This window comes from Staurois parvus, unplaced genomic scaffold (genome assembly GCF_062004578.1).
Source record: "Staurois parvus isolate SC_StPar_1 unplaced genomic scaffold, SC_StPar_1.0 ptg000445l, whole genome shotgun sequence".
In the NCBI taxonomy this organism is placed as follows: Eukaryota; Metazoa; Chordata; class Amphibia; order Anura; family Ranidae; genus Staurois; species Staurois parvus.
The window spans coordinates 1,518,764-1,537,157 of record NW_028318241.1 but is presented as its reverse complement, the minus strand read 5'-3'; the positions used below and the strand labels follow the sequence as shown (position 1 = coordinate 1,537,157).

At 41.5% G+C, this 18,394-nt stretch overlaps 1 protein-coding gene across 2 annotated transcripts in view; it reads left to right on the top strand.

Annotated features, from left to right (window-relative positions):
* The window catches only part of NDUFAF2 (NADH:ubiquinone oxidoreductase complex assembly factor 2), a 133,445-nt gene that overhangs the window by 65,254 nt on the left and 49,797 nt on the right, over positions 1–18,394 (top strand). Inside the window, exon 2 of one of the 2 annotated variants that reach the window (XM_089688050.1) lies at positions 6,522–6,611. The exons of the other annotated variant lie outside the window; for it this stretch is intronic. Within the exon in view, the coding sequence (XP_089544176.1) occupies positions 6,522–6,611 (90 nt within the window). The remainder of the gene's footprint in view (positions 1–6,521; positions 6,612–18,394) is intronic. 2 annotated transcript variants of the gene reach the window in all.

The following is an 18,394-nucleotide window of genomic DNA, read 5'->3' as shown; positions in this document are numbered from 1 at the left end:
TCTATTACGCCCTAGGCCAGCTCACAGAAAGCTCCCCTCTCATGGTTGCGTGTGTGCAGAGGTCCCTGCCGGAGCTTGCCATCCTCACTGCTGAAGTTGAGTGGACCCCCTGTTATACAGCAGGAGCTGTGCTAAAGCTCTGCTATGCCCCTCTCACTGGCACTTTCAGTTATGAGGAGGGGTTTTGCAATCCTAACTAGCCCAAACCCCTGCACTCATATGTCCAACAATCTTTTCTCTTATTTTCTTCTGCAGAGAATTTTTTCACTTCTCAGAGGGCAGTGGAGCCTTCTGTGCAGTATGTACCCCTAGACCCCCCTTTCCCCCCAATGCTCTCATAGTTGAGTGATTACTTTAGAAGTACTTGTTTTCTTTCTTGCTATCTGTCTGGACTCACCAGTGACCTCCGTCGGAGAACATGTGCTGTCAACCTGTGGGTGATGCCTTTTTAATAGCAAGGCATCACAGTTTGCTGTGTATGGGGCTGCATAAGGGTACCCATACTGTCCCTTGTCCACAGCCAACAATGTCCACATGAGCATCAGAACTGGACCATGGAACAATTGAAGGAGCAGCACTGGTTTGTTAAATCATGCCAATGGCTGGGTGTCTGTTCATCACTTACCTGGGGAAGGGATGGAGTATGGGAAGAAGACAAGCCAGCGGAGGCAGTATGATTCTTTCAGGAACGTTCTGCTGGAAAACCTTGGGTCCTGCCATTCACATGGATGTTACTTGACATGTACCACCTATTCACCCTCCCTGGCGGTATGATTATTTCAGATTTTTGGTGTTTGCTAAAAGCGGTACCATTTTTTTGCATGGAAATGTTTGATTTTTTTTTTTATTGTAGGCCTGTAATTTTTAGGAATAACTCACTGAAATCTGTCCGAACAAGAGTCTAGTAAACATCCCAAGTATGATAAAATTTGAAGCACAAAATCATAAATTATAATTTAATAAATCATAAAAATAATATAATAAATTTAATTCAATAATATAATCAAACCAAAAACACTGAAATTTGAAATATAGCGCCAAGTTCGCACATCACTGAGCAAAGTCGCAAAATCGTTTTCAGTGTCTGATGACGAATTTCCCCACAAATCATTATCACTCAATTCTGCAAGTGGTTCTAATTTACTATCGCTGTTCTCTAGCTGGTCTAAAACCGCTTTTGACCTAAAGGGACGCTTTTTGGATGCCATGGACGTTTCTCAGTTTCCAGGCAGAAAGAACAGTAAAAATGCAGGCAGGGGACAGGACAAAGCAATAGGGACAAAATGTATGTGAAATGGTTCGATACAGGAATGGTATACTATGTGATTTTAGTGAATGTCACTTTTTGTCATTTTTGAATATTTCCTGCCGTTCCTTCCCCGTACGTCCCGACGTTGCAGGGAACAGAACCCAGAAGACAGATGCCGGCATCCGCCGGAGGAAATTGCTGGGGACACTGCAGGAGGGACATCGCGGGAGCGCAGGACAAGGTAAGCGGTTGAGGGATCATGGAGCAGCGCCGCATAATATTCCCGAGTGTAGCTCGGAGTTACCGCTTGTGGTACTGAAACTTTACCCCGAGCTACACTCGGGAATACCGCCAGGGAGGTTAAACTTTTTTGCTGACCAGGTACACTCCTTTTTGTTTCTCTGGTGGTCATTGTAAAAACTTAGATGAATAAGGATTCACTATAGATTGAATTTTGGATTGACATTTATTGTTCATTGAAAGCCATATGAAGCAAAAACCTTGAGATCAAAAGTGTAAGACCTGCATGGTGTTTGTAAAGGTTTGCTTGTGAAAGAGGCCAAATTATACCAGTCGCACCATTTTGTTGTGGGATATTTCTATGTTAGCCACAATTATTACAATTTCTTTCAGTTAAGTTGCACAAACTTAATCATGCATATCTTTTTACAGCTCTGCAATTGCTTTTTTTTTAGGTGAAATTTTTGTTTCTTTCACACATACTTAAAGCGGAACTGCAGGCATACATAATTGCCTTAGTTCCAACAGTTTAATACTCATGAGGTACCTCACCGGCGCTGGCATCTTCTCCACAGCTTCTTCCAGGTGCAGGTCTTCAGCTGTCTGACTGCTACAAAATGTAGTCACTCCTGGACATGCACAGAAATGCAGTCATCCTGGCACCCTGGCCAGTGTGCCAGAATGTAAATTGAGCAGCAAGTTCAGTGTTCATTCTGCAGGGGACTGCGCAGAGACAGGTAAGTGTACTTTATTGCAGAAGAGATATTGTTCATCTCATCTGCATTCAAAAGCCTACCTGTTAGCAATTTTCAATTTTTTTTAGTTAGTTTACAAATTCAACGTAGAACTAATGGCAAAACTTTTTTTTGGAGGGTTGTAACCCCTTTCAGTTTTTTCCTTCTGTGCCCCAATCATTGGCTTTCAGTTGTTTTAGTCATGAAGGCTCAGCATCATATGGGCGTGTTACTGTGCAACCTGCCCAGGAATGGCTGTTCCTCCAGACTGACATCCAACCGTCATGGCATTTTGATATTTATTTCAGGTACTTATATAGCACCATACATTTACACAGCGCTTTACATATATATTGTACAGTCACATAAGTCCCTAACCCTCAAGGGGCATACAATCTAAGGTCCCTAACTTACATTCATACATACACATACTAGGGCCAATTTAGTCAGGAGCCAGTTACCTACCAGCATGTCTTTGGTGTGTGGGAGGAAACCGGAGTACCTGGAGGAAACCCAAGCAGGCACAGGGAGAACATGCAAACTCCAGGCAGGTGGTGCCATGGTTGGGATTTGAACCATCGACCCTAGTACTGCCAGGCGGAAGTGCTAACCATTTAGCCACTGTTCGTAACTCCCATGAGCCAGCCCACTGCTTGCATCAGGACTGAGGGCATTTGAGAGGACTACAGAGGCAGGGTACTGTGATGTTTTCAGGAAGCTATGTACAGCACCCTGCCAGGCCCTTCCACCAGACATACTGACATCACTGGGTCTAGTATAAAGCTGTGTAATAGTTGGGACAGAAGATTGGAGCGCCACACCGGAATATATTAAAATGCAAAAATGTTGTTTTATGTGATACAATAACTATCTTTGGGGAGAGGTGGGTATCTTGGCACAGGAGCCAGGCTTTGCTTCCCGATGTCAAAGCTGCCACCTTGATGATAGGAGGATCATCAAGAAGCAGTGGAGAAGTGATGAAAGCACAGATCCACAGAGTAAATGAAATAGAAACAGGAAGATGTTTGCATTGTAGGTCCTTGGGTACAATGTCCTCTCCTGCAGGTCCTCAGATGGACAACAGCACTGTAATGACATCCGCCAACACTCACGCTACAGATATGCAGTTAAAAGGCTACGGATACAGGAGTGTCCAAGTACCGTCACATACGCTACTATTTTTCCAAAATGAATTCAAGGCAAAAGGTAGATTTATAGGTAGGGTATTATTTTGGCAAAATAAGCCTTTCTACATGCTCCTGATAAAGTAGCAGATATTTACTTTTAAGAGTATATGTTGTCTTTAATGTGATTGTAAAGCTTTTTTTAGTTTTTCTTTTTAAAAAACAAACATTGTGTACTTACCTGCCCTGTGAATTGGTTTGCACAGAGCAGCCCCAAATCTCCTCTTCTGGGGTACCCCATTGGTGCTCTGGTCTCCTTCTCCCTTCCAAGTGCCTCCATAGCAGGCCACGTGCTATGGGGGCACTCCTGTGGGCTTTATCCTGAGCCAGGCTGTGTGTGATTATTCTGACAGACAGCATGGCTGGGCCCCGCTTCCCCCCGCTGTCTGCTCACAGGCTTTGACTGACAGCAGCAAGAGCCAAAGGCTCCCGCAGCTCTTAGCCAAGACTGTGAAAAAAGGGAGCAGACCTGCTGCAGATATGCACAGCGCAGGATCGAGATTAGACTCGGGTAACTATTTGGAAGTGAGGAAAGCTCTGGAGGGAGCTAACATATTAAAAGTTTTTTTTTTTTACCTTACTGCAGAGAATGCATTAAGGTAAAAAACGTTTTACCTTTTAGAACCTTTTTAACCATCTCCCGACCGCGCCATAGTCAAATGAAGGCTACAGTGCAGTCATTTAGTTCTGGGAGGACTTCTATAGATGTCCTCCCAGAACCCCACCCCCCGCGCACCAAGGGGCGCGCATCGGGCGCTCTGTGATTGCTGTGATACGGCTGATCACAGATCGAAGTAAAGGGCCAATCACAGCGGCCCTTTACCATGTGATCAGCTGTGTCCAATCACAGCTGGTCCCTTGTAAACAAATGCCAGTTATCGCCATTTCCTTTCCTCACGCGATGTGACTGTGTGAGGAAAGGAAAGCACACATTTACACTGATAACACTGTTCAACAGGTAAAAAGTTTTGGGCATAAAATTAGCTAATCTTACATAATTTTGGGGTGCTGAAAACGAAAATGACCCTAAAAAATGTTGATTGGCTCTAGTTTCCATGATATATTCACCCATCTAATGACGTAATCCATTCAAAATTATGATGCAACTTCAGTTGCATATTGCGCAATTGATACTGGTGACCAATAGAAAATTGCATGTATACTGAGATGATGCAATATTAGCCTTTAATTGCATCACTTCACTGCATAAAAGCTGCAGTATCTGTAGCTGATTGTAGTTCGACAGCGTCTTTACATTTAGTTTTATGCTTATATAGGCTACTCAGTAATGCCTCGAACTTGTGTGAATAAAGCAGATAATTTCTGCTATATCTGCGGTGAAATAACTTTTATCTCACAAAAAAGGAGGGTAACAGGAATGATTAAGATAGCCTACAACTTGTATTTTGGCTGCAAGATAGGAGACCAGGACAAGAGCTGGGCACCACATATATGCTGCAATTCTTGAGGGACGGCACTGGAGCAATGGTTGAATGGAAAAAAGGCATCTATGCCTTTCGCTGTGCCAATGATTTGGAGAGAGCCAACAGATCATGTTAGTAATTGTTACTTTTGTATGGTGCCTCCAATTGTAAAAGGGCTAAATAAGAAGAAAAAGTTATCTGTGCACTATCCAAATATTCCATCGGCAATACGTCCAGTTCCTCATGGAGAGGGACTACCAATTCCTAAAGCACCAGAATCCTTCGTGGTTGAGTCAAGTGAGGAAGAACCTGAAGCGTGTAGTCACGTGCAGTTGTAAGAGATAGCCCTTTCCTCGAATACAAGAGAAAAGCCAAGAGAAGCAAAACCGACACAAACTGAAGACAAAACTAGTGAGAATCCTAAGTATTAAAATGATTCAACTTAGCTTATGGCTATAATTTTTCTTGGTAATCCTATGCAATATATTATGCCATTTAGGCTTTGTTATGTAGTCAATATCACTTGCTTTATATTTGTGGAAAGACATCTATCTATATAATTATTGTGCATTATGTAGTCATTACGCCTATAGTAGAAAACTTTCCGTTTACAGAAAAACTAGAGCCAATTGACAAATTTCATTGTTATATTTGAACTCAGAATGTGAAATTCATTAAGAAATGGATCCTTTTGTTTCCAAAACTGGCAAAAAATAAAAATTTGTTGAACAGTGTAATCAGTGCAGTCTCATCAGTGCATTGCATTAAAAAACCCAGTGGTGATTAAATACCACCAAAAGAAAACTCTTATCTGTCTAAAAACAAATTATACAAATGTCATATGGGTTCGGTGTTGCATGACCGCTCAATTGTCATTCAAGGTGCAGCAGCGCTGAAAGCTAAAAATTTCCTGTGCAGAAAGAGGGTGAAAATGCCCGGTATTGAAGTGGTTACGATTGTTGCCACGAGTCCAGCCCTACATGGGTAGGCTTATCATTGCTAGAGATGTATTTCTCAAGGAACAGCTTTTATATTTCCCCTGACTAGTCCAATGCATGGAAAAGTAAGTGGCAGCAGAGATTTTCAAATATATTGTGTGCGATAAAGAAGACTTGTTCACGCTTTGCAATTTTCACCTAAACCCAACTATTACAAGACTTGGCACTGTATTTTTGTGAGTTCCCACCTTGTGTTTGCTCGTTTCAGGTGCTGCTTGGTTTGGTAGTGTTAAGAGACTTGAGTCTGTAGGAAACAACACTTCTACTTTCATAATTGTCCCCTATAACCCATAAACTGAATTGCCTTCACTCTCCCTAGCTTCTGCTAACTTAACTTGGCCCTTTGGGATTCCATAAACGCAAATTGTGTGTTCAAACACCATGCATCATAAATCTTCCATACACCTATAATGGACTCTTGTTTAGACCATTTTCCTTTTCACAAGTACCACATAGGCATTCAGAAGAAGCCTAAGTCAAAATAAACTGTATATAGAAAGGCGCCACTGTGTGTTTCAGGGATTTAATTGTAGCAGGTTTTATGTGTTCTTGCTACCTATTTTTTCTTTTTCCCAGTGTGCAGAATATTCTGGTCTATCATAGGTGGCTGGTGAATTAACATGCTTGTAGAACACAATACCTTACTTGTTTGCATGCTGTGTACATAAAGACTTCTGTTTTTCTTCTTTTAGGTCAGGCAGTTAGAGAGAAAAGAATAGTAGAACCGGTGGAGAAAGAAACTTACAAATATGAATTTGGAAATATTCCAGTAGAATGGGAAGGTAACTGTCTTTTTTTTCTTACCGTTTATTGGAAAGATGTCTGCCTGTAAAGCTAGAGGACATAAGTAGTACAATTTAAATAATCTGAGAGACGTTGTGTTATTTGTAGTTGTCTTTTTATCTGGGTGTATGTATACATATGTTCATGTGTACAAGTTATATGCTATAGATATATCATGCAGAAATTGACAGGAACTTATTTATGATCATCATTCTACGGTACGATACAAAAAGAGTGCACCACAGTGTAAAGCTGGATGTCTAGCATGTGTGTTTGGGTGACCAGTTCCTTAAGGTCTTGTTCACACCATGCATGCAGCTTTCACTTGCAGAGACATCAGATTTCATGTGCGCTTCAATGAGTTTTCTACATGTTGCAGATTCCTGCGCAGAAAAAAAAATCTGCATGTGATACTAGGGTTGTGGTGTGAACAGGGCACATAGAGAACAATTGATTTCGTTGTGTCCTCGCAGAACGTGTGCAGAAAAACTGACATCTCTGCACCATGATGTGAACGAGCCCTAAAACACAAAATCTGTTGTGTGAAAGATGTATGAAAATGTCAGGGCTTGTTCTACAAAAATATCAAAAGTTAGCAAGGTACAATACGGGACCTCGATCGCAAAAAAAAATAATTTTGTATTATTGTGATAATTGCATGTTCATCGTACATGTCTATTTTACATGCTTTTATTCATATTTTAATGCTGAGCTTAGGGTGGAGTTAAAATGCACCCTGGCAGTGGGGCTGCCTCTGCACTGTAAGGGCTAAATGCTGTTTTATTTGATTTTTTTTTCAAGGGAGTACATTATTTCGTTCCCAACAGCAGCTGATGCTCTTCTTCACTCTGCAATGTTCCAGGTTGTGGATAGGCTCTCAGCATCCTCACTTATAATGCAGGAGTGCTGGTCCTTTATTGTATGTTATGATGTCATAGTGCCTGCAACTGCTGGAGTGGAGAAGATGAACTGCTTTAACACCCCGGTCACATCAAAGCCAATTTTTTAATTGTGCGACTTAGGGCTCATGTATACTGCAGCTGATAAACTCACGTATAGGTGCTGTTCAGCGTTTTTTTTCACTAGCCCCTGAACTCTCCCTAATGTTTTCTTATGTGTCCATGTACACATCTTCGTTTACAGTCGTTTACAGGCATTTGAGTTTACCATCGTTTTTTTTAACGCAGAAAACTTTCGTTCAGCAGTCGATTTTATCAGCATTTCAAACGCAAAATGCTTGTAAACACGGCAAATCACATTTGCGTTTGAAATTTTTTCTTAACTCTTCCAGTTCCCGATGCTGTCCAGAGCCTTTTTTCATCATGAAAATGCATGCAAAATGTTTTCAAGGTACTCAGATGGACAAAAAACATGAAAACAGGATGTTCCTACCAAGCTTGTCACACATTGTAATGACCAATTCACACCTCAGACCTCTCCCACCCTTGGAAACAAAAGATATATTATTGCCCATTCACACCTTAAATTCCTCATGAAGACCCCCTGCCAGGTGGCCTTAATGACTCCCTCCACCAGACACCTTTCCCACCCTTGGAAACAAAAGAAATGTTATTGAGCAGCTCACACCTAAGCTAATCTTAACACATACTGCTGTCTCTGCTTCTACTCTCTGTATTTCTCTGAAATAGTTTATAATTTACCACTTTTCAGTGCATTCTGGGCATTTGGGAGGTTCTCCTGTGGTTATCTTTAAAAAACGCTTCTAAATGTAAACGCATATAAACGTGTTATGCAAACGCAGCTAAACAGACGTTTTTTAACCTACGTTTTCCAGCAGTCAGTTTCCATCGTTGGGTAGTGTCCAATGTACATAGGGCCTTACAGTGAAGTCGCACGATTTCAAAGTCAGGTGACTTGCCAATTTGAGGTGCAATTTGCAATACATCTGACACAGATGTCTATGCAAATCGCACCAAAAGTAGCGCATGCACTACTTTAGAAATCGGTGCAGATCTGACCAAGTTGGAATCGCACTGATATGACCGCTCTTCTAATAGGGGACAATAGGGTGCGACTTGGCATATGATTTGCAAGTTGCATAGCATGCAAATTGCATGCCAAGTCACACCAGATGTGACCGGGGTGTAAGTAGCTGATCATGCAGCTGGAAGGAAGTCTGTGGGAGTGAAGGTAATTAAAGCTACTTTTTCTGTTCCTCTGAGATAAAATCTAATTGTACTTTAATGGGAAAAAAATAAATGCACACATTTTTGTAGGAAAAAAATGTGCATTTTTTTTTTCACAGGAGCCTGCCGAGCAATTGTACTCATGATTAGTGGATTGCAGGTGCAATGTCAGGCTGTAGGAAGTGTCAATGGACTACCAGGGTGCTGATCAGTACTCTCGTAGTTCATTGAGAACTGCCTTTTAAACCCCACTGCATTTTATTTTACCAGAGTTTAGCTTTAATGACATTTTACATCCAGGCCAAGATGTTCCGCATAAGTGACAGAGGCAAACTACATTTCAAAGGGGTGCTTGAAAAACAAATTTACAATATTACACCTTTCCAGTCATTAGATGAGGTGACTGCAATAGTTTTTTTTTTTTTTTTCCCCCTTTTATATTTACTTGGTGATCCAAATAACACACTTCCTGTCCCTTGGTGGCCTAGTTTACATAAGTTTATTTTGCTTTATGTCTAGCTCACAGGAAGTAAGAAGAACAATGGGGAGAAAATTGGGTGCACAATCTGGTGCAGCTCTGCATAGAAACCAATCCGCTGCCAGGTTGTATTGTCAAAGCTTAACTGAACAAGCTGAAGTTAGAATGTGATTGGCTAGCATGCACAGCTGCACCAGATTCTCAGTGGTCCGGTTTTAGTAAATCTCCCTCAATTATTTCTTGCAAGATCAACAGGTATTTTTTTGTACTTGCAGAAAAGGTTCTTCGCTTGAAAAATGAAAAACAATGCAGCCACCAAATCCAAGGACTGGCAAGCTGTAATTTATTACAATTTGGTTCTTTAGTTTAGATATAATAAGCACAACTCAAACACAAAGAGTTCAAATTCGTATAGGAGCTCTGTAACATTTGTCTTTTGATGTCTCACTGAAGATTACCATTTTTTGCAAAACGGCGCTCCATTATTTTAACTGACAATTGAGCAGTAATGCAACACTGCACCCAAATTAAATTTACGTCCTTTTTTCCCCACAAATAGATCTTTCTTTCAGTGGTATTTGATCACCTATGCGGTTTTTATTTTTTGCTCTATAAACAAAAAAACCTGACAATTTTGAAAATAAAACAATATTTTTGACTTTTTGCTATTAAACATGTCCAGTAAAAAAAATTTTAAAAATCTAATTTCGTCATAAATTGAGGCCAAAATGTATTCTGCTATATGTCTGTGCTGAAAAAACAAATCCCAATATGTGTAAATTAATTGGTTTACATGAAAGTTATAGCGTTTACAAATGGCAGTATATATACTGGAATTTTTTTTTTTTTTTTTTTACTAGTAATGGCGGTGATCAATGATTTAGAGCAGGACTAAGGTGGGCATTCTGACACACTGGGGGGGAACTGACTTGGTGTCACTAACATCCCCAGTGACATCTATACAGTGATGAGTGCTAATAAAAAGCACTGACACTGTACTAATGGCACTGGGCAGGAAGGGGTTAACGTGGGGTTATCTGTGTGCTGTTTTACTAAGTGGGATGTGTCTGTGTTTCTCCGTAAGCACAATGCTTTGTATGGCTCTGCTATGCAGAGCCATACAAAGCAGTGTGCGGGAGCTGACAGGGGAGAGATTTGTGTTGTTTACATACAGGTCTCTCTCCTGTTGGAGGTGCACGTCAATCACCGTTTGTGAGTAATCACGGGCCGGGATTTGGTGATTGACAGCCGAGGCCGCGAATGGTGGTGCGGGTAGAGTGCACGCGCCCCCTATCTGAAAACTGCAAAATCTTTTATATATACGTGATTTTGTGCACCTATGCCGCCCTGTAGCAGTATTTCTGTTATAGGGTGGAGGGGAAGTAGTTAATTGAAGCAAACTGTTGTACAACACTTATCGAAAGAAGGAGTTGAAACTGATTTTTTTTTTTACAGCTCTGGTGTACATTGAATTTCTATCATTAAAAAGTATACATAGATGTACACAAAATTGTATTAATAGTATTGTTTTATTTGATCTTATTTCTCATACAGTATATCTGAAAACAGTTTGCTTAATTTAGGGCAAATTTGCACCTAAATATCACATTAGTGATTCCAGAAAGAGAATGTGGTATGTTGCCAGCATTTGAATATCTAATCACCACTGTCGTTCCCCCACGCCGCCCCCCCCCCCCCCCCGACTTCCATATTGCTCTTCCTCTGCAAATTACTATTCCACAATTTTCATGCTGAATGGTCACCTATTGTCTATGCTGATAGAATATTTTATTTACTTCTTCCTTGTGTCAGCAGCGCTCATGAAAGCCTATCCGTCATTGCCAGGGCCTATGGAGATTTAGAAAGAGCATGCCTCTTTCTGCATTTTATTGCCTGCTTGTTCCAGCCTCCCGATTTCCCGTAGCATTTAGTGATTAATGGCAGTTCTAATTTGCATGCTCACTTTTATGCTCATTAAAGTGTATTATGTGCCAGTAGGAGTATAAAAGTTCAATGAAAATCTCATGCATACTAATCAAAATGCAAATAAGCACAGATGAAAGAATGCTGGGGCTCGATAGGTATGGAATGTCCAGTTATCTTTGTAAGCTGTGTTCAGGCACAAACGGCTCTGCATAAAGTGAATCTGTCACATATGAAGTAATATCACAGTGCTGCAGAGCCAACTGAGACACTTCTGCAATTATTTTTTACATTTTACATTTATGCTGGTATTGCTGAGTAATTAGTTGTGGAAATTCTGCATATGGCTGGGAATGCTTTGATGCTGTTTTCTGCTTAAACACTGCAGATAATCGTTCAATATGGCTATACCAGACTGTTTTTTGTTTAATCCGGTAATATTGATCTTCACATTGGCAAACTCTCATGTTTTGTGAACTGTTGCCTGTGAAAATTCTCTTTTCTTAGTATTAGGAATTTTTTTCATACTGCCAGAAGATAGATCTATAGTGCTTGTTTTCCTGACAGTAGCGCATGGGTGCCAAATAGTTTGCAAATATGGAAAGCAGCCACCTAAAGGAGTCAATATCAAACTGCACCTTGTGGACCAGTATGGGGTCTTTGATCTTCTCTTGGTGGTCTGTGGACATCAGCTAGATTCAGTTAAATTTGATCTACACTTACAGCATATATTTTTCTTTTTTTTACTAACAGCAGCATTGTAATTTGGAATACAAATAATTGTTCTATTTCACAATCCAATATAGGTTTACTTGACTCACTGCCAATAATATTTGCTTCAGGCACTGGATCTTGCATTCGGCGTTCACCTTGGTACATGGGGTAACAAACGCGTTAGCCGCAGGGTGCTATACAGGTCCAGGGCTCTGTTCCATCCCTTTGGCAGCAGACCCTGAAGGCTCATTCAGGGGTATGCCCACCATGATGGGTGAAGCCTAGGCCCTGGATGAGACCAACGACATGGTTAAGGTAAGATAGGGTGTCCCTGACCCTACACCTGTTTCTGGTTACACATATCTTCTTGTATTATTACTGGGATATGTAATAGGTACTGCATTTTATCCATTATCCTACAAGACCTACCACAGACATAACCCCCCAGGTTGTGGCGTAAATGACTCAAGCTGATTGTTTGTTCATCTCATCTGTTGCCTGATATTTCAGAGACACATCCACAGGAACTCGGTTGGCACCTGGGTTATTGCTGTTCCTTCATACCAGACACACTGAACCCCTTAGTACACATCCATTCTGTGAGTACCCCACAGGGGAAGATCCTCAGATAGCAATGGCAGAATATTGCTGATTGGGAGTGGAAGCACATGGGACAAACAGCAGAGATTCTCCTGCAGGCTCTGATACACCTGATGCTGGGTATTTTTGATTGCATGACCAACTGATGGGTGTAAATGTTCTCCAGTCTATACCACCTCTACCTCATGATGATAACTAATCAATATTTTTGAATGTCAAAGCGGTACATTGTTTTGCTTGGAAATATGTTTTTTTATATTGTAGACCTGTAATTCTTAGGAATAACTCACTTAAATCTGTCCAAAGAAGAGTCTAGTAAACATCTGGGGTATGATAAAGTTTGAAACCTGAAATCATAAATTATAATATAATAAATAATTATAAAAATAATAAATTTAATTCAGTAATGTAATCAAACCAAAAACACTGAAATTTTAAATATAGCGCCAAGTTCGCACATAACTGAGCTCAGTGGCAGAATCGTTTTCAGCGTCTGACTAATTTTCCCACGAATCGCTATTGCTCAATTCTGCAAGTGATTCTAATTCACTATCACTGTTTTATAGCTGGTCTAAAACTGCTTTTGACCTAAAGGGACACTTTTTGGATGCCATGGACGTTGTCAAGTTTCCAGGCAGAGCACAGGACAAAGCACTCGGGACAAAATGTATGTGAAATGGTTTGATACAGTAATGTAATACTAACAGATTACAATGTATTGTATGTGTCATGTTTTTACTTTTTTGAATCTCCCACCGGTTCCACCCCCCTGCCTCTCGACGTTCGCAGGGAATGGAACCTGGAAGATGGATGCCGGCATCGGCCAGAGGACATTGGGGGATCGCAGGACAAGGTAAGGATCGAGGGATCGCAGGACAAGCACTGCAGTGTAATCCTGAGTGTGGCTCCGGGTTAACGCTGTTGGTACTGTAAATTAACCCCGAGCCACACTCGGGATTACCGCTAGGAAGGTTAAGCCCTTGGAGGGGCAAAACATGTCAGAGGGACAGGGTCAACAGTCAGTTATACACAATAAACTTACCAGCGGGATTTCTCTGTAGTACTGTCTTGTTTTTTGATTTTGCTATGTTATGAGAAAGACCTTATTACCTGCACCTGGAGCAGTGGACCTCCTGAGCACGTGTTGTAGGACCTTGGAGTGTTACCATACCTGCTTTTGCTTAGTTTTAGAAATTATATTTCCTGCCTTGTTTAAAGTTTTTTGTGATGTGACCGTGTATTTGTTCTTCCTGATAGTGGGGGGCTGGGTTACATGGCTCTATGCAGATACACATTGAGACTGTATTCCAAAGTCTGTTTTGTATTCCAAAGGCATGTTTAACAGGCAGGCTGTGATTGGGTGGGGGTGTGTGCGCCACAGGCAAGCTGTGATTGTTTGGGAGTTGTAGTGGCTGAACAAACTACTTAGGACAGGCATGCTGTGTGTCTGCACAGTGTCCTATACCTCTATATGGCCAGCCAGAGGATGAAAACGTACTTCTGTGCTTTGTGTGGTCAGTTAGAACAAGGAAGAAAGGTGAACTGGCAGGATCATCCTAGGTACATCAGATGGAAGAAGTGCATGATAATGATAGAGGCTGTGTACATATGTTTAAACACACATAGGGGGAAAAACCCAAAGATTTAGAATAACGTATACTTTAAAGGATAAGTTCACCTTTCATTACATGTTACACTCACTTTCAGGGTGTAAACATGTTACGAAAGGACTGGACCCTCTTCCCTCTTGATCCCCCCTAGTGACAGCTAGTGGGGGATCTTCTCCCCTCACTAGCTGTAACAATTTATGCTTTGGGTCATTGTCCATCTGCACTGTGAAGCAGCGTTCAATGTGTTCTGAAGCATTTGGCTGAATATGAGCAGATAATATTGCCCGAAACACTTCAGAATTCATCCTGCTGCTTTTGTAGGCAGTCACATCATCAATAAATACAAGAGAACCAGTTCCATTGGCAGCCATACATGCCCACACCATGACACTACCACCACCATGCTTCACTGATGAGGTGGTATGCTTAGGATCATGAGCAGTTCCTTTCCTTCTCTATACTCTTCTCTTCCCATCACTCTGGTACAAGTTGATCTTGGTCTCATCTGTCCATAGGATGTTGTTCCAGAACTGTGAAGGCTTTTTTAGATGTCGTTTGGCAAACTCTAATCTGGCCTTCCTGTTTTTGAGACTCACCAATGATTTACATCTTGTGATGAACCCTCTGTATTACCTTTGGTGAAGTCTTCTCTTGATTGTTGACTTTAACACACATGCACCTACCTCCTTGAGAGTGTTCTTGATCTGGCCAACTGTTGTGAAGGGTGTTTTCTTCACCAGGGAAAGAATTCTTCAGTCATCCACCACAGTTGTTTTCCGTGGTCTTCCGGGTCTTTTGGTGTTGCTGAGCTCACCTGTGCATTCCTTCTTTTTAAGAATGCTCCAAACAGTTGTTTTGGCCAAGCCTAATGTTTTTGCTATCTCTCTGATGGGTTTGTTTTGTTTTTTCAGCCTAATGATGGCTTGCTTCACTGATAGTGACAGCTCTTTGGATCTCCTCTTGAGAGTTGACAGCAACAGATTCCATATGCAAATAGCACACTTGAAATGAACTCTTTCTGGTCTTTTTATCTGCTCATTGTAATTGGGATAATAAGGGAATTACACACACCTGGCCATGGAACAGCTGAGAAGCCAATTGTCCCATTACTTTTGGTCCCTTAACAAGTGGGAGGCACATATGCAATCTGTTGTAATTCCTACACCGTTCACCTGATTTGGATGTAAATTAAAGCTGACAGTCTGCAGTTATGGCACATCTTGTTCGTTTCATTTCAAATCCATTGTGGTGGTGTATAGAGCCAAAAATGTTAGAATTGTGTCGATGTCCCAATATTTATGGCCCTGACTGTATATTTGACCCCTTTAACATTATTCCACACTCGCTTGTGTGGGTAAATACAAGCCTTTCCATACATATTTTTCATGGCTTTTATAGTTGCGGATGCAGAGGAATGTAGTATAGTTCAACCAGATTCTCGGATAGATAGGTGCCGGCATCTTCAGTAAGGGAAATCAGAAGTGAAGCCTTGCAGCCTCACAGCCAGTTTCCTACTGCGCATATGCGAAGCATGCTGCGCCTTTTGAATGGTCCAGCAGTCTTCTGGGACCTATGAAGTGTCCCTGAAGGCTGCAGGGGAAGGAGGGTAGGTTGAACTTCCATCTCAGATCACCGCGGCACATCTCACCAGAAGTGCCAATTGTGACAGTGGAGGGGGAGAGGGGGCAAACAAGCGGAACTTCCCCTTTTTGGGTGATGTTCCGCTTTAACTGACATACAGTATGTGGATTAAAGGTCACCTTATATCAATGTTACCTTGTATTTCTGAATAATGCTTTTGAACAACATTTACAAACACTGTTGAAAAGCTCTGCTGTAATACAAATCAATTGGAATCTGGCTAGTGGCAGAGGAGAGGTACAGTAAGTGCTATGTATGCCCTGTGTTTTTCGCTAAAGTTTTTTTGGGAGTACATACAGTGGGGCAAAAAAGGATTTAGTCAGCCCCCAATTGTGCAAGTTCTCACACTTAAAAAGATGAGAGAGGCCTGTAATTGGCATCATAGGTAGACCTCAACTATGAGAGACAAAATTAGAAAAAAAAATCCAGACAATCACATTGGCTGATTTGGAAAGAATTTATTTGCAAATTATGGTGGAAAATAAGTATTTGGTCACCTACAAACAAGCAAGATTTCTGGCTCTCACAGACCTGTACCTTCTTCTTTAAGAGGCTCCTCTGTCCTGCACTCATTACCTGTATCATTGGCACCTGTTTGAACTTATCAGTATAAAAGACACCTTTCCACAACCTCAAACAGTCGCACTCCAAACTCCACTATGGTGAAGACCAAAGAGCTGTCGAAGGACACCAGAAACAAAATTGTAGACCTGCACCAGGCTGGGAAGACTGAATCTGCAATGGGCAAGCAGCTTGGTGTGAACAAATCAACTGTGGGAGCAATAATTAGAAAATGGAAGACATACAAGACCACTGATATTCTCCCTCGATCTGGGGCTCCACGCAAGATCTCACCCCGTGGGGTCAAAATGATCACAAGAACAGTGAGCAAAAATCCCAGGACCACACGGGGGGACCTAGTGAATGACCTGCAGAGAGCTGGGACCAACTTAACAAAGGCTACCATCAGTAGTAACGCACTACGCCGCCAGGGACTCAGATCCAGCAGTGCCAGACGTGTCCCCCTGCTTAAGCCAGTACATGTCCAGGCCCATCTGAAGTTTGCTAGAGAGCATTTGGATGATCCAGAAGAGGATTATGAGAATGTCATATGGTCAGATGAAACCAAAATAGAACTGTTTGGTAGAAACACATCTCGTCGTGTTTGGAGGAGAGAGAATGCTGAGTTGCATCCAAAGAACACCATACCTACTGTAAAGCATGAGGGTGGCAACATCATGCCTTGGGGCTGTTTCTACACAAAGGGACCAGGACGACTGATCCATGTACAGGACAGAATGAATGGAGCCATGTATCGTGAGATTTTGAGTGCAAACCTCCTTCCATCAGCAAGGGCATTGAAGATGAAACGTGGCTGGGTCTTCCAACATGACAATGATCCTAAACATACCACCCAGGCAATGAAGAAGTGGCTTCGTAAGAAGCATTTCAAGGTCCTGGAGTGGCCTAGCCAGTCTCCAGATCTCAACCCCATAGAAAACCTTTGGAAGGAGTTGAAAGTCTGTGTTGCTCAGCGACAGCCCCAAAACATCACTGCTCTAGAGGAGATCTGCATGGAGGAATGGGCCAACATACCAGCAACAGTGTGTGCCAACCTTGTGAAGACTTACAGGAAACATTTGACCTCTGTCATTGCCAACAAAGGGTATATAACAAAGTATTGAGATGAACTTTTGATATTGACCAAATACTTATTTTCCACCATAATTAAGTGTTCTCACAAATATATTCTTATTCTTATTATAGCCAAATTTGCCACGCTAACTCCTCCCACAGTTTTTACACTACAAAGACAAGTAATATATCAAAACGTGCGGGTTGTTCCCGATCGGATTGCTATTACTTTGTGGAATGTTTCGCCGAATGGTTCACGAAATATCGCGGTTTTTGTGGTGAAATTTTCCCATATGAATGAATGGAGCAATTAGAGTTGCAGCACTGCAAAGCTACAGTGTGGAAGGAAAAATCAGAACATGATTTGTAAACTGCCATCACTCTGTCATTTTCAAGCCCACCTACACATATCTTATATCAAAACGTTCAGCTAACCCTGCTGTCACTAAAAATGTTCACGGCTAAGCCATAGTCCTGATAGTTTTCACAATATGACCATTTGTTTGCAATTCACCCCTCCCATTGACTTTCATTGAAACTTCACTCACAGCCACCTGAAATGTTAAGGGACATTTTTAAACTGCGACTGTGCCTTCATTTTTAATATTGCAGAGACATACTATACATCAAAATTTAGCTCTGCTTCTTGTGATTCTCACGATATCAAGATCTTCACTGTAGCATTTATACTTTTAAAACTACAAGTGTTTGAAGATGGCAATCGCCAGTGAAGTTGGCAAGTTGGAGCAGTGTGTTTAGAACAGCACTTCTCACATTCCTGTGACTGAGTGAGTTGCTATAGCAACCAAAGGTGACTCAGGAGACAGATGAGTCACCAGGCTGGACTGTGAGCTGCAAAATACAAGCTGAAATGCATTTCTCACTATCAGGCTTGCCATGTGCACTGCTTACATTTCATCAATCACTTGGTAAGGGTTGGTTGCAAGAACACTTTACACAATTTCCCCAGAAATTGTAGATTTTCTAGTTTGCAAATAAATTCTTTCCAAATCAGCCAATGTGATTGTCTGGAT